The sequence below is a fragment of the Nomascus leucogenys genome, chromosome 15 (assembly GCF_006542625.1).
Source record: "Nomascus leucogenys isolate Asia chromosome 15, Asia_NLE_v1, whole genome shotgun sequence".
NCBI classification, from domain to species: domain Eukaryota; kingdom Metazoa; phylum Chordata; class Mammalia; order Primates; family Hylobatidae; genus Nomascus; species Nomascus leucogenys.
In genome coordinates, this window is record NC_044395.1 from 26,049,785 (window position 1) to 26,070,740 (window position 20,956).

At 36.8% G+C, this 20,956-nt stretch overlaps 1 protein-coding gene and 1 pseudogene across 1 annotated transcript in view; one reads left to right on the forward strand and one right to left on the reverse strand.

The window, feature by feature from the left end:
- The window catches only part of DDX10 (DEAD-box helicase 10), a 277,384-nt gene that overhangs the window by 95,151 nt on the left and 161,277 nt on the right, over nucleotides 1–20,956 (reverse strand). The window contains exons 14-15 of the mRNA XM_012496007.2: nucleotides 8,474–8,593; nucleotides 5,570–5,731 (exon numbers count right to left, since the gene is read on the reverse strand). Coding sequence (XP_012351461.1) covers nucleotides 5,570–5,731; nucleotides 8,474–8,593 — 282 coding nt within the window. The remainder of the gene's footprint in view (nucleotides 1–5,569; nucleotides 5,732–8,473; nucleotides 8,594–20,956) is intronic.
- On the forward strand, nucleotides 9,637–20,209 carry LOC115838638 (annotated as a pseudogene).

The following is a 20,956-nucleotide window of genomic DNA, read 5'->3' on the forward strand; positions in this document are numbered from 1 at the left end:
AAATAACAGACCTATTTAAGCACAGCTACCTATAAGTGCCAGACAAAGCTGAAGGCTGAGGTGGTCTCAGAAGACAGCAGTGCTTAAAGGCTACAACAACAACTCATGAAGAGCAACTAAAGCTGCTAAATGACCCAAGGCAGTTATAGAAGGATCCCTGAAGTCCAGAGTAGCAGCTATGAATTTTGGCAAGCAGGCAGCTTGAGTTCTACTCCCAGTGATGCCATGAAACTATATGGTTTGGTTTGGTTTGTACTCTAAACCAGTTAGAACCTTTAGACCTCTTATATACAAGGGAATTGAAATTCATATGTCAAATAGATGTCTGCACTCTCATGTTTATTGCAACATTATTCACAATAGTCAAGATGTGGAAAAACTGAAGTGCCCATCAACAAACAATGGATTAAATAAATGTAGTATATATATGTACGATGGAATACTATTCAGCCTTAAGGAAAATACAGAATTCTGTCGTTTGCAACAAGAAGACGTTTAGCGGAGTGAAATAAGCCAGGCAGAGGGGCAAATACCACACGATCTCACTTATCTGTGGAATCTAATTCATAGAAGTAGACTTCATCAGAGCTCATAGAAGTAGAGCATAGAGTGGTGGTTACCAAAGGACTGGGTGGAAGGCGTGCAGGGGAGATGGGCAAAGGGAAGATATTGGTTATAGTGTATAAAGTTTCCATCAGACAGGAGGAATAAGTTCTGATGATCTATTGCACAGCTTGGTGACCATGTTAATAATAATGTATTGTATACTTCGAAATAGCTAAAAGAATGGATTTTTAATGTTCTCACCACAAAGTAATGATAAATATTTGAGGTGATGGTTATGTTAATTAGCCTGATTTGATTATTGCACAACATATACATGTAATGACATATCTCATTGTACCCCATACATACAATTATTGTGTCAATTAAAGATAACATAAAATTTTAAAATAAACAATAAATTTAAAAAATTTTTATAATTCAGTTTCCTAAATCTTTAAGACAAAGATTTACTTGAATCACATTAGAAATTATATAGCTTTCAGAATTTGGTAGATGAAAATATGATTCAAAGACAGGTGCAATAGTATGAGGGAAAAACAAGGACAAAATGAGTAGTTGAGTCCTACTATACTAAGACTGAGTGCACATGCAAAGCTATGATTCAAGGCTGTCAACTTTTAAACGCAAGAGCAAACAACTACTTCCAAACAGAATCTTTAAGACTAAATTCACTTACATATTAAATATCCTATCCTTTAAACCAAATATATAACAAAATATTTTGAACATACTGAAAAAAATTGCCAAGGTTTACAAAATCTTCTACAATTAATATACATTAAAAGAAATGTGTCAAATACAGAAGCATGTGATAGGTTTTACGAAGTTTTTTTTCATATGCAAAATTCATTCAGGCACATCCCTTATTCACAACTTTGGGTCAAAAGTTTCATCACCTTTTTCTGTCTTCCTGAAGTAAAGCTTCCCCTAGACCCTGTTGTTAGTATTTTCAATATTCTTTGGGGACATACAGTTCTTCTCAATATGCTTTCATAGAAGTAACAAAATTATGAGTGACAGCCTCAAAGGGAAACAGAATTACATTTGCTCAAGGCAAAACCCTACACTAAAAGAACTAAGAATTGTCATTATAGTAGTAATATGCTCAGGAAAAAAAATGTGACTTCAAAAACCAACAATGTGCTCAAGTAAAGCAATTAATTAAAGCAAAGTTATTTGTGCAGGATTAATAATATATTTAGTTTTTAAAGTAAAGTTCTAATAGTTACTGGAAACAACTAAAGAAGAAAGTCTTTGTTTTTTTTTTGAGACAGAGTCTCGCTCTGTCGCCCAGGCTGGAGTTCAGTGGTGCGATCTCAGCTCACTGCAAGCTCTGCCTCCCGGGTTCATGCCATTCTCCTGCCTCAGCCTCCGGAGTGGCTGGGACTACAGGCACCCGCCATCACGACCGGCTAATTTTGGTTTTTTTTTTCTGTATTTTTTAGTAGAGACGGGTTTCACCGTGTTAGCCAGGATGGTCTCGATCTCCTGACCTTGTGATCCGCCCACCTCAGCCTCCCAAAGTGCTGGGATTACAGGCGTGAGCCACTGCGCCCGGCAAGAAGAAAGTCTTTTCATCAAGTAAAGCAAGCAACCTGACTTGTCAGGGAGAAAAAAATTACAAATCAAAATTTTATTTTCCAAACAGTTAAGGATGATTTTATTCCCATGTCTTAACTAGATCTATGGAGCCAGAGGATCTCACTGACATCTGGCACTAAGTCCCACTTCTACTCACTAATTTTTCAGATTAGGAAAGCAAAGTCCCAATCAGTGACTAGTAATCCAAACTGGACTGGTTATAAACTGTAATTACTTTTTCACCAACCTAGTAATTCCACACTGAGGACTCAAGTACAGGTTATTCCACAGTACAGCACGGTATTCTTCCCACCAAACATCACTGCTTCACTTTCCCAAATGTGAAGATGTGCCTCTTAAGAAAACATTCCTTATTGCCTGGGTAGAAATCCACTCTATGACAGCTTGGTGCATAAATTATTTGAGTGCCCATACTTGTGCCTTATGTATGCTATTGCAGTAAACATGCTAATGCTACAATACTCACAAATGCAAAGTTTTCTCTAATACACACAAATATATATGTGTGTTTATCAATGAAAATACTACAAAATCAATCATGAATCAGGTAACATTTATATTAGTCGAACAGAGAAAACTATTCTAGTTATTTCTTTGTTTCTTTGTGCTTTTTTTCCAGTAAGATTTTCAAAATCCTATTTGGAAGGTACGCCTTGTGCAGAATACACCTATTTTCCATAAAATAGAAAGTTGTCACTTTAAAAAAAAAATACTGTGACTCTTATAGTCACAGAAGTACTGATTTCAAAACCAGCTATATGTAAAGTTCAAGTGATTTCTCTCACAACTTTGTCAGCCCAAAACTGTTCTGTTCAACCTTGCTATGAGATAGTCATGGAGACAGTCTAAAAAATCACATGCTATGTTCTAATAATGATGCAAAGAAAATCATTTACAAGCTCAAAACTAAGTGAAAATGGAAAAGTGTACAACGATACACCTTTCATATAAGAAAAAATATGTATTCCTATTTATTTCTATCTGCATAAAGTGAAAGGACATGTTTAAAATTAAAAGTAGTTAGCTATAAGGGTGTAGGTATGAATAAGACAGATAATAGGCAGAAGCATGAATTCTAAATGTGCAATTTTTTTTTTTTTGTTTTTGAGATGGAGTCTCACTCCTGTTGCACAGGCTGGAGCGCAGTGGCACGACCTCGGCTCACTGCAACCTCCGCCTCCCAGGTTCAAACGATTCTCCTGCCTCAGCCTCCTGAGTAGCTGGGATTACAGGTGTGTGCCACCACGCCCAGCTAATTTTTGTATTTTTAGTAGACGGAGTTTCACTATGTTGGTCAGGCTGGTCTTGAACTCCTGACCTCGTGATCCACCCACCTCGGCCTCCCAAAGTGCTGGAATTACAGGTATGAGCCACCGTGCCCAGCCAATGTGCAATTTTTTATCTGGATTTTTGAGCCATGTGAATATAGTATTCATTCCAAAACATTTTATGTAAAAAAAAAAAAAAATGGATGTGCAAGCAGCTTTTGTGCAGTAACAGCATATCCACAGTTAACTAAGACTTAATTATAATCTTCCTGAAGATGGAGGGACCCACATACATATGTTAGTTTTTTCTTGTTTTTGTTTTTTAAAGAGACAGAATCTTGCTATATTGCCTTTTATTAGTGAGTGGCTATTCACAGGTGCAGTTATAGCACACTACTGCCTCAAGTTCCTAGACTCAAGTTATCCTCCTGCCTCAGCCTCTTAAGTAGCCAGAACTACAGGTGCAAACTACTGCACCCACTCAGTAGCACCCAAATATTTTAAATATTCTATGTTCACAGCCTATGGCAGAGCCTAGCAAACAAACACTGTATAAAACAAGTAATTTGCCAATTTGAAATTAACTTTCTAAAGGTTTCCAGAACAATATTCAATGACATGGATACAGTAACAACTTCCACATGGGAGAAAAGAGATGGCAAGGAAGGGGAAGGGGGTGAACATTATTTTACGTAAATCTTTCATATTTCTTTTACTGCTGGCTACAACTTAGAAATGCAGTACACTCTTGCTCAGTTGTCCCCTGGATAAATACTCTAAGTAGATTGCAAGCTGAAACATGACAAGGTCCTGGTACTCTTAATATTAAAGATTTTAACAAATTGCTAATATCAAATTTCAATTTAAGTGCTGCACTAAGAGCAGCAATGCAAGAAATGTTTAGTTCTCTCATTAACGTAAATATCCAACAATTACAACCAGTACATTTCAGGTTCATTTGTTCTCCATTATTTTTGGAATGCTTTTCTCAACATTCATTTTCCATCCCTAAAGCTATCTCCAATATCTACTTTTTCATCAAATGCTACTCTGAAGCCTCATCAAATATTAAAATAAAGAAATGAGAATTGCTGTTCTACTTTTATAAAAAAGTGTGTACTGGTCCATGAAAGGTCAAATAGGAGTGAAAAGCTCTAAGAATCCTTCTCAGAATGTACTTAACAATGTCCACATCCAAAGGTATTTTGTTCTTAATACAAAATTTAATGTTTTATAGCAGTGTTTCTCAGGTGTTTCTCACTGTGTCACCCTGAAATCACTGTATCAAAAGCATGCTAAAGAAAGTTCTTTAAAAAATGTAAATCTGCTTTATTTCATTAATTCATATTTTTTATCTAGTGAAATGTTCACTTCTAGGGAATTAAGTAGTATAATGGTATAACAATATCATGTGTGACCACTATATCAAGGATAACAGAAAACTGCCAAGTTCAAGGCCACAAGGGCACATGCTTATTTTTATAGAAGTTTTACAAAGTCTCCAATTTTAATATAATAAATTTAATGTATTATCAAGTAATTGATATGGAAAGAAATTTATTAAGTTGAATCTGGAAACACCATCAATCTTTTTCAATGGTTGAATGGTGAAACAAACCTCAGTACATCCATACGATGGGACATTACTTAGTAATAAAAGGAACAAAGCATTGATGCACACAACTTGGCTCTATCTCCATAGAATAATGCTGAGTGAAAAAAGCCAATTCCAAAAACTACATACTGCATAGTTTTATATAAAACATTCCAGTAATGACAAAATTATTGAAATGGAGAGCTTGGGATATCTCTATCAACTACAAGTGAAACTACAATTATCTCAAAATAAAAACTGTAATAACAACAAATCCACTAATATTATTTAGATCACCTCAGACCAAAGACGGATTTAAGTGGCATTCTCAGAAACTAGTCAATATACAGACTCCCCCAGCAGAGGAACAAATAAACAGAAAAAAGAGTAGCCACAGAAAAAGAAGTGTTAGAGAAAACAATGAAGAAATAATACGCTTATTAATGAATAGCTAATGAATATTTAGATATTATTCTAATTATTTAGATAATCGGGACACTAAATTTTACTCAGTATGAATTCAAGATGGAAAGCTTACCCGATGCTTTGCCTTAATTTTTTTCCTATATTCTTCTTTGTCAAATTTGTCCTCTTCCTGAAGTCTTTCCTTTGCTTTATCTAAGTTGATGCCACCCGTGTCATCATCTTCCTCAGCATCCTTGATGGCAGATTTCTGCATTTGTGGCCACTGCTGAACAAACTACAGGTAGAAAAAAGGTCAGCGTCAACAGGAAGTAGGGAACACCACAGAAAAACACTTCATTTTGTCTGATGATTCCGAAAAGGTGCAGATACCCTTTTTCTGCCTTACAATCTGTATTAATCTTCTAATCAACTTCAAGCCACAGAAGAGACCGCCCTAGTCAGAGTAAAGTAACACTGCCATACCCAATGAGAATAGGATTAAAAGAAAATTTCACCAAATAATTTGGAGGAGAAGGCAGTCACAGAATAGAGATGCTCCAGCATCTTCCCAAACAGCATTCTTAGTAACCTATTCTCCACACAACTCAGCTCAAAATTATCTGCACACAGCAGGAGTAGGGCTAAGTAGGACACAGACTGTACCTCCTTTGAGCTTCCATGGCACCCAGTGTGTTACTGTCACACAAAGTTCATTGCACTTTATTGTTTTATGTTCCTGTTTCTCTTACTAGAATTAATCTCCTTGAGGGCAGTTGTATGTCTTGTTCATTTATCCTTGGAACCCAACATAGTATCTGGCACATATTAAACAGGTGCTCAGAATGGATCAATGAATCACATATCAACTAACATTACATATAATGACTGAAATAACTAACTGAATAGGAGAAAATCAGTTTGGGTTTCACAGGCTTGCTCACATCCACATATTTTACACATACAGTTTAGGGTAAGGAACAAGGTGACCTAGAAGATGGGGCACTGATCTGGTAATGAGGGGACCTGGCTAAATGTCCTGGCTTTTTCATTACTATGTAATGTTAAATAAATTAATCTCTGGATATCTGTGTCCCTTCCAGAAAAACAGAGGTTTATTTGACTCAGTAATTTCTAAGTGTAACACCACAAAACTCTATAGACAATTCAGACAAAAATAACTCTTGTTTTATCTAATAATTAGTTGCCAGAAAGATTTAAGTAACTACCATTGTTTTGAAAGACTGCTAATTAACCTGCCAGCAAATGGAAACTGGAAGCACACACATCGCAGGTATTAATGTCTCCTCTCTCACTCTGTGGCCACCATAACCATTCTTCAAAATGAGATTCCTATGGAGTCTCAACCTTTAGCAACCAATGGGGTTGGTAAATATCACTGAGCAGCCATGCTAGCAGTCACTGACCCTAAAGAGGCAACGCAAAGGATCAGTTTTAACAATATGAATATCATGTTACTTGGACTCCTCATCCCCACTGCAATCAGAGGGCAAAAAGTTTATCCTCTATGGGCTAGAAAAAAAATATATAGTGGCATTTCTTTCAGAGCTTTAAGTCAGAAGTTTCAGGATGGCTCACAGCCACAAACATTTCCTATTAGCACTAAGTACACACTGAAACATTTTATAGTTGAGGATTTACATTCATTTTGGAGCTAATTGGTATAATTTGTGCAGTTAAACTTAGTAGCATACTAAGGAACCTCATTACACCAACAGCACTCATCTCATTTTACAGTGAACATCAGATGTCATATGACTATTCTAGTTTAGTCTGTTTCTCAGGTGCTGACCTCTTTTTTGTAATTTCATAAAGACTCATTATCTGTCATTTAGATACGCTTCCTCTTCAACTTCCACCACCTTTGAATGGCACACTATTTTGTGACTTTTCATCTGATTTATACATCCCAAAATAACATCCAAAACTTTAACTTCAAAATTAAAAGGAAACATACTCCACTGGAGAGGCTGCTTAAGCAGTCTTTATGTTAGTGATGATGAAATACATGGTGTGCTACATTAGTTAATATGAAAAGCTGTTATTTTATTGAAATAGATGTTTCATTCAATCAATAAATTTTTGTGAGGGTTTATTATATTAGGTACCTTTCTAGGTGCTGGGGATAGAATAGTAAACAAAATCAACAAAATACCTTCCTCTCAAGAAGAAGTGGAGTGGAAGAAACTGACAATAGTCAAATATAGACTGAAGTCACAAAGTAAGTGCTGTCAAGAAAAGTGAGGCAGGGTGAGAGAAATGAGGTTATGATAGAGGTAAGGTGCTCTGTGCTAATATGGGGATAGTCAGGAAAACCTGGGCTGGTGAGAATGAGGCCAAGAGATGATATTGAAAAGACCCTACCTACTATAACCACTCCTTAGGTAAGTCACTTGACATACTGGATCTATTTCATCATTTTAAAATGAAGACAACTGTTATATAATACCATGAACTTTCATGAGTAATCTATGAGTGGTAATCCCTTCCCTATACTATGTATGTATTTACAATATGGCTAAGGGAAAGGTGAATTTAAACAAGGCACCTCTGTGTCTGAGACTACTTTATAAAGCAGAGAATTCCCTCCCATAGCCAAACCAGCAAGATATATGCAAGTACAGCATTTAAAATTGAGGAAGTGCAAAGCAGAAGCTTTTTTGAGTGAAGCAAAAGAAGCTGTGGCAAGTAGCTGTATTAGCATTCTCATGTCTGTTTCATAGAACATAATGTTCAACACCATGAAGACAAAACCTTATCTATAAAAACATAATTTAGAAAGTTCAAAACCAACTCTGTGTCAGTATTACCAAGAAGTATCTCGGTTTATTGCCAGTAGGGCATCCTTGTTCACAGCAGTAGAGCTGATGTACAGCCTATAGTAACAGTGAAAGGAATGGCCCAGCATGCTGTAGAGAAACATTTACTCTATCATTAATGAGTGCTAAGTAAGCAAGACAGTCAATCTCTCCTAATACTCCAAATGCACCTCAGAAATGAAATACTTCTAGAATCTTACCTCCCCTTCATCAGTAAATGTTATCTTCTTATTCACTTTAAAATTTCTCTTCATTACTTTTTTTGCTTCTCCAACTTTGGTCACTTTTTTCTTGATGCTGGATTTAGAAGGTTCTTTCTTCTGTGTGAGAACATACAAAAAACACAGATGATTAGGAAAATGGTTGCTTTATATTAACAATCCAACTCTGGCAATATACTTCTCAAAACTGGGTGCATTTATTACTCATTGGCTAATGAGAAGCATTGAAAACACTGTCCAGGAATAACATTATTTGACTTATTAACTAAGAGCTCCTCCCAAAACCTAAAAGAGTTTAAGCATGAATAGGAGGGCTAGTAAACCAATAACATTTACATTTTCTCTATTACTAGAACTGTGCTATTTGATAATATTTAAGGACTAAAAATTACATAATATAATAAATGGGCCTAAGATAAATAAAGCTATCTTCCAGTCAAAATTTCATACATAACTTAAAATGTGCAGTTGCAAACTTAAGTTTTTAGAGTAGGAAAATGTATACTTGGAAAGCAAAATGACTGCAATACATTGTTTGCAACCAACATTCCTCTTCCAATTATAGTAATTTACCATAGGAACACAGTAAAATATCCGATGACAATTAAACTGTGTCCAGGCCTAGCATGGTGGCTCACGCCTGTCATCCCAGCACTTTGGTAGGCCGAGGCGGGTGGATTCACCTGAGGTCATGAGTTCGAGACTAGCCTGGCCAAACATGGTGAAACCCCATCTCTACTAAAAATACAAAAATTAGCTGGCTGTGGTGTTGGGTGCCTGTAATCCCAGCTACTCAGGAGGCTGAGGCAGGGGAATTGCTTGAACCCAGCAGGCGGAGGCTGCAGTGAGCTAAGATCACACCATTCCACTTCAGCCTGGGGGCAGAGCGAGGCTTTGCCTCAAAAAAAAAAAAAAAAAAAAAAAAGGCTGTATCCAAAGGTGAGATGGAGAAAACACTTAACAGGATGTACTGATTAGGACCTAGCTTTCAACCTAAAACCACTATAGCAAGATATTAAAAATTCAAAGCCACTGCTTACTTAAGCTAAGTGAATGGTGAGCAGACCCCCTGAGATAGGGGGTTGGAAGAGGTCATAGCATATCATAACCTGCTTTGATGAGAAAGTGACAAGATATAACCCATGTCTGAAGATTTGGATTATCCTCCTCAAATTACAGCTAGTATTACTATTGGTGGTACTTAACCCAATGCAGCTTCCATTAGACAGAATAAGAAGTCTTTGGTGTAGTAGCTAGGAAAATGTATTTGAGCACAAGCTCTATCACTAATAAGCTATATGAGATTAGTTACCGTTACCTAACCTCTGGGTTTAGTTGTAAGTTGAGGACACCAATGATATCTATCTCATACGGTTATAGGGAGGATTAAAAAGTAAATGTAAAACATATGAAAAAGTATTCAATAAATCTCAAATGCCACTTTTATACATTGATTTTGTGCTACATAGAGAGACCAAGCCAACTGCATAAAGGCTTACTTTGCAAAATACCAGACTGCAGTCTCCCTAGTTGATTTTTAACTCTGTACCATAGGGAATCACACAAGGAAAAGAGAGGAGGGACCGATCTAGAACATTATCTATAATTACCAGAAGCTTTGGGAAGCAGTGCATTGGTTACAACTGATATTACGGTAATAAGTACACACAAAAAAGAACAAATCATGTAATAAGGAGATATTAACAATGATGAATACACAAATGCTTAAAAATAAACCACCAACGCCGGGTGTGGTGAATCACGCCTATAATCCCAGCACTTTGGCAGGCAGAGGCAGATGGATCACTTGAGGTCAAGAGTTCGAGACCAGCCCAGCCAACACAGCAAAACCCCGAATCTACTAAAAATACAAAAAATTAGCTGGGCATAGTGGCACACCCCTGTAATCCCAGCTACTCAGGAGGCTGAGGCACGACAATCGCTTAAACCTGAGAGGCGGAGGTTGCAGTGAGCCGAGATTGTGCCAGTGCACTCCAGCCTAGGCAACAGAACAAGACTCTGTCTCAAAAAATACATGAGCAAAAATAAACCATGCAATTAAAAATAACAAACCTACTAAAATAAAGCCTTGTGATATTTTTAGATAATGGTCATGGTTATGAAAATCAGCTAGTGCATCTGCAATAATATTATGATTTAACTACAAGAAAGTTGTTTTGACAATGATGGTTCTACTATGTGGGTATTACTAAAACACTGACTTTGTATTTCCGGTTCAACATGAAAGCTATAGTATCCAGTTACACTTATTTCTCAGACCACAAATTACATCATATTTAAGAAGTTACCACCATCTTCAACCCATATAAAGCTAATGAAAAGATTAATTGCCTCTGAGGTAAATTTTATTATATCAGAGACATTTAATATGCTATAATTGAGGCCGGAGAATATGGTCTGGAGACAGGAAACTTTAAGGCTAATTCCTGCTGAATCAAGAAAAACACCAAGGTCTAGAGGCAGGAAACCTGAGACCAATTCTGCTACTTCCCAAACCTGGATCAAAAGGAAAACACCTGGGTCTGGGGGCGGGGATCGTAAGGCCAATTAACACAAACTTTCTGAAACTTCCTAAAGCTAAACCAAAAGGAAAACCCCCATCTCCCAACATGGAGTAACAAAGGATCAAAGGCTACTCTCCCTACAATCCCCCCACCCACCACCACGCCTCAGATGGAAAGGAAAAGTACCCTGGACAAGCAGGGACCATCCCTTCATCTGCACAGGGTGCCAATTCACCTCAGCCTTTAATTAGGCATGGACCAAATCCTTCATCCAGATAAGGGCTAACTGATAGGAACCTCAAAGGAAGTACTTAAAACCCAGAAAACTTTGTAACAGGCCCTTGAGCCACTTGCTAGAGCCCACTTCCACCCTGTGGAGTGCTTTCTCACCTTAATAAATTATTGCTTTCGCTGCTTCTTTCCTGTGTTTCATTCCTTTGTTATTTTGTGCGTTTTGTCCAATTCTTTGCTCAAAATGCCAAGAACCTGGACAACTTACTCAAGGCCCTCCTTCCGGTAATATAATCACTATATACACATCACAAGACTTCTATGAAAACAGATTAAGTTTTAGATTTCTTCTTCCCACTGGACATTCTCCACTTCCTCCACCTCCCTGGGGTCCGTAACTACACAAATATCACCAACTGGTGGCAAAAGGCTCTAAATTGCTGTGCCTACCCTCTCTCCACCACTATGCTTATTCTAAGACGTGTGACTATTGTTCTTCCTCAGTTAATATAATCCTTATTTCCTTATCTCACTTCAGAGAGTAACTGAGTAAGCTGTGTGGTGGTAAAACATCTAAAATGGAAAAAAATACAATGGCAGTAAACTTGTTCACCTAAAAAATAACCTGTAGGACCCCTGTGAACACATGGGATTAATAAGACCCCCACTTCTGTCAGCCTAGTCAGTATTCCCACACCTCCTTTTCCTTACAAAGGCTTAGAGACCACCATCAACACAACCACCAGGGGTGGCGACTTTGTTACTGACTCCTACTGCATCTTTGTTTTAGGGCTAGGACAATTCTTTTTTTTTTTTTTTTTTTTGAGATGGAGTCTCGCTCAGTCACCCAGGCTGGAGTGCAGTGGCGCGATCTGCAACCTCCGCTCTCTGCAAGCTCCGCCTCCTGGGTTCACGCCATTCTCCTGCCTCAGCCTCCCGAGTAGCTGGGACTACAGGTGCCCGCCACCACGCCCAGCTAATATTTTTGTATTTTTAGTAGAGACGGGGTTTCGCCGTGTTAGCCAGGATGGTCTCGATCTGGCTAGGACAATTCTTAAGGACCTTGGATCTCTCATCAGACCTCATCTAAAGACAGACGCAATGCTGATCAAACAGTGTAAACTTAAGGGATCACTGTAATATAAACATAACATAGTAAATTGTAATCACATAAACCAGTAAACAAAAAGTACTAGGAGAGAACATGAGTAAACTTTCCGGGGTGATGGCAGTGGTCTAGATCTTGACAAGTTTGAGTTACACAGGTGTATGTATTTGTCAAAATTCATCAAATGTTACATGTAAGATTTGTGCATTTCATTGTATATAAATTTCTAACTCAAAAAAGAGTCCTATAAACAATATGGTAGGTAGGTGCCTCATGCCTGTAACCAGCATTTGGGGAGGCCAAGGCAGGAGAATCTCTTGGGCCCAGGAGTTCACGACCAGCCTAGGCAACTTGGTGACACTCTGTCTCTACTAAAAATGTAAAAAAAAAAAAAAAAAATTAGCCAGGCTTGGTGGCACAGGCCTGTAGTCTTAGCTACTCAAGAGGCTGAGGTGTGAGGATTACTTGAGCCCAGGAGGTCAAGACTACAGTGAGCTGTGATCACTCCACTGCAATCTAGCTTGGATCAAAGAGCAAGATACTGTTTCAAAAAAGCAAAGAAAGAGAGACATACGGTCAAAGGTTAACTGTAGAATATGAATGGTGGAATGTTGGGCGTTTGGGTGTCCAAAAGTATACTTCTTACAACTTTTCTGTACATTTGAAAATGTTCATAAAACACAATAGCCCAGTCTAGAAAGAAGGGGGGAAAATCAGAAAAATGATACCAAATATTGTCAATGGAATAAAGGTCAGAAAAAACAGTCCTGCAGAGTGGATCCTTAAGTGAGGTGGTCAAGTTGAAGAGCTTTAGGGAAATCCATGAAACCACTAAAATTACATGACAAAATGTAGAGGTATTTGCATCGCTGCCTTTTTATGGTTTATATTGGTTTCTGAAAGAGTTCTGTGTCCTGCCCCTCTGAAAAAGTAAAACTTTTTGTTTTAGGGAAGCCACTGGAAGAAGGAACAGAAATGCCCACATGCGTGAGAAGAGGCTTATCATATTTTCCTGTTAAGCTCTGGCTTTGTCTGATCCTCTAGAATTATTCTTCACTCATTCAAAGATGCTGTGAATGTCAACACCATCCAAGGCATCATACTACACAGTGAGGATGCAGCACTGCAAGAGGGGTGGACTCCCAGCCTTCACAGAGCCCAACTCTATCTATGGAAAAAGATATGAAACAACTAGAACAAAACATTAATTATATATATAATCTTGGAAAAAATATACAGAATAAATGCATATGACTGTCCTAGGTAGTCAGGGGTGAGAAGAGCAGGTCAAGGAACTTCCTTTTGAGGGAGAGATGTTAGAATTGAGTGGCAAACGCTAACACACTGTGGCATCGCCAGCACATCAGTGATGTGCTAAACACCTATGCTGTCCACTGATGGTGTATTTTACACATGGCTGACAAGAGTCTTAGTTCCACGTCATTCTTTTTAATATTAACTTTAGCAGGTAATACATGCACATGTATTCTGTAAATTGTACTTAAGTTGAAAGGTTGTTTTTCATGTCCTCTTTAGCAATCCCGGTTTCTCTCCTAAGGATCAAGTGCTGTTAGCAGCTTCTGTATCCTTCCAGAGAGATTCCATTCATATTCAAGTACATAGGAAAAACATGAAGTTACTAAAAGAGTTACCTCCAGCAATTAAAAGCCTTGATTGTATCTATTCATACACATGTGCTTTTATATATCCAGGTTAAGTTTCTAAAAGTGAAAGTGCTCAAAGAGTATGTATAGTTAAATTCTGAAATATATTTCCAAATAATCCTCCCAAAGTTATACAAACTTATATTCCCACCAAAGATTTATAAGGAATTGATTTACTGCACCTGCAGCTAAGTATATTATTAGGCTTTATGTTGCCAGTCAACTAGGTGAAACAGAGTACCTCGGGGAAGTTTTAACTTACAGTTGTATTATTTTACGTATGACATAACATCTTTTCAAAGGCATTATTTTTCTGTGCACCATTTGTATTATCTGCCAGTATTTCTAATGAATTCCTGGCATTTGATCTATCAAGTTGTGAAATCTCTTCATTTGTTAACAATGCTTCAGTAGTTTTCCACATCTCATTATTTACATTTTGCCATACAAGGTAACCTTGTTATTTTGCTATGATTTGGTTTTTGTGAAGGTGCAGTTTTCAATTTATGTAATCAATTTTAGTAAATGTTTTTTGGGTGTGTACCAGACTTATAGTTTTCCAACTAGAAGATTTTTAAAAAATAAATTTAACTTCTTAAAATGCAGATTTTACTTTTTTAGAATTTTTTAAAAATGACTCTTGGACAAGAAATAGAGTGTTAATACTTTTTATACTTCAATTCATTAACAAAAAAATATAAAATATATCTAAGATAGGAGTTACATTTTTTGACAAGATTTTGTATTATTGGTACAAGAATGAAATTTATAGCAGCCCTAAGAAGTACAATGAAAGATTAGCTGACAATATGTAAAACATCAAAATATGATTTTCATTTCTATTTGCACCTCTTCTACAACATGTATGCTAGACTTAAAAAGCTAAAAGGAAAGTATCATAAAAAAATTGATAGTCACTCTCCATGTCCTATGATAGGTGTAGAAAGTTACCGGAAATAATCTGGAAGATAAAAGAACTGCTGCCACCACCAGTCACAAAACCAATAATGGTTCTTATCATAAGGACCATGTTAGCTAACATTGGCTACAAGAAAATTCAAAATATAATCAATGAAAAAAACTACTTTAATATAAGCATTACTACTACATATCCTACAAAAGAAAAATAAAACTATTGTTAAAAAATGATATTTTAAATGAAAAGCAAAAATCACAGGAAAATAAAAGTTAGAATTAAAGACAGTCCAAAGAAATCAGATTTTTATGTTTCCTTAAAGCGGCTCCCATTTGGGCCAACTAATAATTTATAATGAAAACCATTATATCTAAAAGTGAAGTAAACCAACAAAATAAAGAAGAGTCAACACTGCAGAAAACCTTTAAGATTACCTATTATAGCTGAAGCCACTCCTATGAAAGATAAGAGCATTTTTTTTTTTTTTTTTTTTTTGAGACAGAGTCTTGCTCTGTCGCCAGGCTGGGGTGCAGTGGCACCAGGGTGGAGTGCAGTGGCACGATCTCAGCTCACTGCAACCTCCACTTCCCGGGTTCAAGCGATTCTCCTGCCTCAGCCTCATGAATAGCTGGGACTACAGGCGCCTGCCACCACGCCTGGCTAATTTTTATATTTTTTGTAGATATGGGGTTTCACCATGTTGGCCAGGATGGTCTCAATCTCTTGACCTCGTGACCGCCCACCTCAGCCTCCCAAAGTGCTGGGATTACAGGCGTGAGCCACCACGCCCAGCCCAATAAGAGTATTTCTTAAGACTGATAAACACTGTTTCCCCAACGTCCAAACTTATTTAACTATACACATTTCTATTGGCCTAATAACCAAACTCTAACAGAACTTGTTTATGATTTAAAAAAAGAAAAAGCAAGCCCACCTGCTATCAAAGTATAATGCCTCAGTCACCCTAAATTAAATGAATTATAGTAATTCAAATATTCTCTAACTTTATGGTATAAATTAAGAACACACTATTTGATATTTTGTTTTAAAGCCATCTACAAAATCTTTTCGTAATAAACTATAAACAGAATCAAAAACAAAAATCACATGATTATCTCAATAGATGCAGAAAAAGCATTTGATAAAATCCATCATCCCTTTATGATTAAAGTCCTCAGCACAGTCAGCAAAGAAGGGACATAGCCAATCTACGTAATAAAAGCCATCTACAACAAACCCACAACTAACATTATACTAAACACAGTAAGTTGAAAGCATTCCCCCTGAGAACTGGAACAAGACAAGGATGCCCACTTTCACCACTTCTATTCAACATAGTACTGGAAGTCTTAGCCAGAGCAATGAGACAAGAGAAAGAAATAAAGAGAATCCAAATCAGTAAATCAAACTGTCGCTGTTTGCTGATGATATGATTGTATAACTAGAAAACACTAAAGACTCATCCAAAAAGCTCCCAGAACTGGGAAATGAATTCAGCAAACTTTTAGGATACAAAATTAAAGTCCACAAATTAGTAGCACTGCTATACACCAACAGCGACCAAGCTGAGAATCAAATCAAGAACTCAACCTCTTTCACAATAGCTGCAAAAACATAAAATACTTAGAAATATACCTAAATAAGGATGTGAAAAACCACAAGGAAAACTACAAAACACTGCTGCTGAAAGAAATCACAGATGACACAAATGGAAACATATCCCATGCTCATAAATGGGTAGAATCAATATTTTTAAAATGACCATACTGTCAAAAGCAATCTACAAATTCAATGCAATTCTCATCAAAATACCACCATAATTCTTCATGGAACTAGAAAAAACAATCCTAAAATTAATCTGGAACCAAAAAAGAGCCTGTGTGGCCAGAGCAAGACTAAGTAAAAAGCACAGGTCTGGAGGCATCACATTATCCAACTTCAAACTATACTATAAGGCCATATTCACCAAAACAGCATGGTACTGGTATAAAAATAGGCACATAGACCAATTAAACAGAACAGAGAACCCAGAAGTAAAGCCAAGTGCTTACAAAGATAACAAAGTGAGGAAAGCACACACTATTCAACAAATGGTGCTGGTATAACTGGCAAGCCACATGTAGGAGAATGAAACTGGATCCTCATCTCTCACCTCATATAAAAATCAACTCAAGATGGATCAAAGACTTAAATAAGATCTGAAACCATAAAGATTCTAGAAGACAACATCGGAAAAACCCTTCTAGACTTGGCTTAGGCAAAGACTTTATGACCAACCAAAAGCAAATGCAGCAAAAACAAAGATAAATAGATGGGACTTAAGTAAAGCTAAAAAGCTTCTGCACAGCAAAGGAAATCAGTAGAGTTAACAGACAACCCACAGAGTGGGAGAAAATTTTCACAATCTATATATCTGACAAAGACTAATATCCAGAATCTACAAAGAATTCAAACAAATCAGCAAGAAAAAAAAATCCCATCAAAAAGTTAAGGACATGAATAGCTAATTCTCAAAAGAAGATATACAAATGGCCAATAAGCATGTGGAAAAATGCTCAGCATCACTAGTTATCAGAGAAATCCAAATCAAAACCACAATGCAATACCACCTCACTCCTGCAGCAATGGCCATAATCAAAAAATAAAAAATAATAGATGTTGGCATGGATGCAGTGAAAAGAGAACACTTTTACAGTGTTGGTGGGAATGTAAACTAGTACAACCACTACAGAAAACAGTGTGGAGATTCCTTAAAGAACTAAAAGTAGATCCATTTGATGTACTTTTGATCCAGACATCCCACTATTGGATATCTACCTAGAGGAAAAGAAGTCATTATATGAAAAAGGTACTTGCATATGCATGCTTATAGCAGCACAATTTGCAATTGCAAAAATATGGAACCAACCCAAACACCCATCAATCAATGAGTGGATAAAGAAATGTGGATAGGCCAGGCACAGTGGCTCACGCCTGTAATCCCAGTACTTTGGGAGGCTGCGGTGGCTCATGCCTATAATCCCAGCACTTTGGGAGGCCAAGGCAGGTGGATCACCTGATGTCGGGAGTTCAAGACCAGCCTGACCAACAAGGTGAAACCTCGTCTCTACGAAAAATACAAATATTAGCCAGGCATGGTGACAGGCACCTGTAGTCCCAGCTACTCAGGAGGCTGAGACAAGAGAATTGCTTGAGCCCAGAGGCAGAGGTTGCAGTGAGCCAGGATCGTGCCACTGCACTCCAGCCTGGGCGACGGAGCTATAGTCTTAAAATTAAACTGTAGTCTTAAAATTAAGATCCACCTAACAGGTATAGAGTTTCAGATCTGAAAAATGAAAAACATTTTTTCGGTCTCAAAAAACAAAAAACAAACAAAAAAAAGAAAATGTGGATAAAGAAATGGAATACTATTCAGCCATAAAAAGGAATGAAATGATGGCATTCACAGCAACCTGGATGGAATTGGAGATTATTATTCTAAGTAAAGTAAGTCAGTAATGGAAAACCAAACATCAAATGTTCTCACTCATACGTGGGAGCTAAGTTATAAGGACACAAAAGCCTAAGAATTATATATTGGACTTTGGAGACTCGGGGGAAAGGGTTGGGGATGGCAAGGGAGAAGACTAGACATTGGGTACAGTGTACACTGTTCAGTGATGGGTACACCAGAATCTCAGAGAGCACCACTGAAGAACCTATTCATGTAAATAAACACCGCCTGTTCACCAAAAACCTGTTGAAATAAAAAAAAAAATTAAAAACAAATAATAAACTTAATACCACCACCAGCAAGTAGCAAATATATTATGTTTGTGAAATTTTTGCAAGAACTGTAGTCTTAAAATTAAGACCCATCTAACAAGTACAGAGTTTCAGATCTGAAAAATGAAAAGTTCTGGAGATTGGTTGTATATCAATATGAATGCACTTAACACTACTGAACTGCACATTTTAAAATGGTTAAAATAGTAAATTTTATGTTGTGTCTTCTACCACAAACAAAGATGAAACTTTAACATTTAAGAGCCAATGAAAATATAGCATCAACTTAAAATGTTATTACAGGAACAAAGTTTGTCTTTTCAGAATTCCTACACAAATATTAATTTGCTAAGACAAACATACCTGCTATAGCAACAGTCCTAAAATTACACAACACTAAAGGAGAAGAAGTTTAGGCTGGAGGATGGGGAGCAGGGTAGGCAATGCAAGGGAAAGGTACAATAGATACAAGGAGAATTAAAGGCTCATAATAGAAATCAACTAAAATTATATGAAACAATACTTATAAATTATGAATTATGGAAATAATTTATAATCGTTTAAGAAATCTCATAGGATTTTTCTTCTAAAAAATATCCATATTTACCAATCTTACGTTTTAAGGTTTAATAGAAAGCACACTATAGTAAACCTTGACCATATGCATAAGTTTGGGAATGCGGAAATTAAGAGAAAAATGAAAACCAGATCTGCCTCCACCACCCAACTCTGTTACTGTAATTTCTTGAGTCAATGGCTATTACATTAGCCTGTTACACAGACTCTGCATTCACTCTCATCCCCATTACGGTAAGCCCTATTGTAATCACTTGTTTACTTCTGTGCTTTTTCCTAATAGACTGTAACTCCCATGAGGGTTAAGACCATTTTTATTCTATTTGTATCCCCAATGTATCACAGATAGGCCAGTATATAGGAAACACTCAATAATGATTGAAAGAAGAATTAGTGAATAAACTACATATGGACTACTTCATTTACTGTTCAGAACAATTGTGAGTCAAATCTTGTTCCTACAAATTTTTAATTAGAAAACTAAAGCTTAGATTAATTTAGCAATTTGTTCAAGGTTATATAACTTCAAAGTATTTGACCCTGTTCACATTCTACAATGCGTAGTTTCATTTCTGCTCAAACTTCCTTAGAAGATTGTAGCATCATAATTTGACTCAATATTTGCCTTTCAAATTTCTATCAATTTAAGAATGTTTGAGAATTGCTAATTTGAGAAACTCCCATAGCTTTTTTCAACTTTAAATCCATGACCCATTAAGAAAGATTTTCAGAGAGCAGAGCACGGCAGCTGAAAGCCAATGAGTTAGAGCTTCAGTGTTCTGAATCAAGGGCCTCTCAATGAGGTTGGACCTGGAGGACACAAAATGGAAGATGCATGTGGATGTGATCTCCTCCATACAGAACTTCCTCATCTATGTGGCCCTGCTGCAAGTCACCGCTTTTATCTTAAAGAAATTGGGCAGCATATGAAAATTGGGCATCACATGTGACTTCAAGATATGAAGAAGCTGGTTACAGTTTCTACTCCTATCTGCCAACAAAGAGGCCCAGAAAGGTGTAACAGACTCTTCGACTGAATGGACATAAAAATTTTACTTGTTAAGAACAAGTTTGGCTCTGGTAACTGAGGTCCATAGCTAAAATATAAAATTATTTGGGAAGTATGAAAAGATGTCTCATGGTCATGGTGTGCCATTATGCCTGTGATATCCGGCCTTTTGTGAATGTTAGTATAATAGTAAACAATGTCAAGCTCCATTTTCTGGCAAGTATTAATTGTAAGGGAACTATGTCTCTATGACAGCCATTTCTGTTTATCCTTATACTTCTGTCCAGAGTGTATTTGTGAACAGTCCCTTAGTTACACTGTACGAAAGGCAGCACACAACCACAAAGACATTTAAGCATAAGACCACTAGTCTATGTTTTTAATAAATGTACCAATTAAAAAAAAGATTTTCAGACTTTATACATAGCTTGATCAGTTTTAAAAATAATTGTTTTCACATCCAAAAACCTTTTTAAATACTAAATGTACTATTTCAAACTATAAGACCCCAACCCTAATTCTCTTCTGATAAGAATCACAGCTATTATGAAATTAATTTTTATGAAATACTTGACTCTTTATCTTGACACTTCATGAATTATATCTAGAAAATCATTTAGAAACCCTTCCAAATGTGCATATCATATAGATAATTCATATTTATTCCA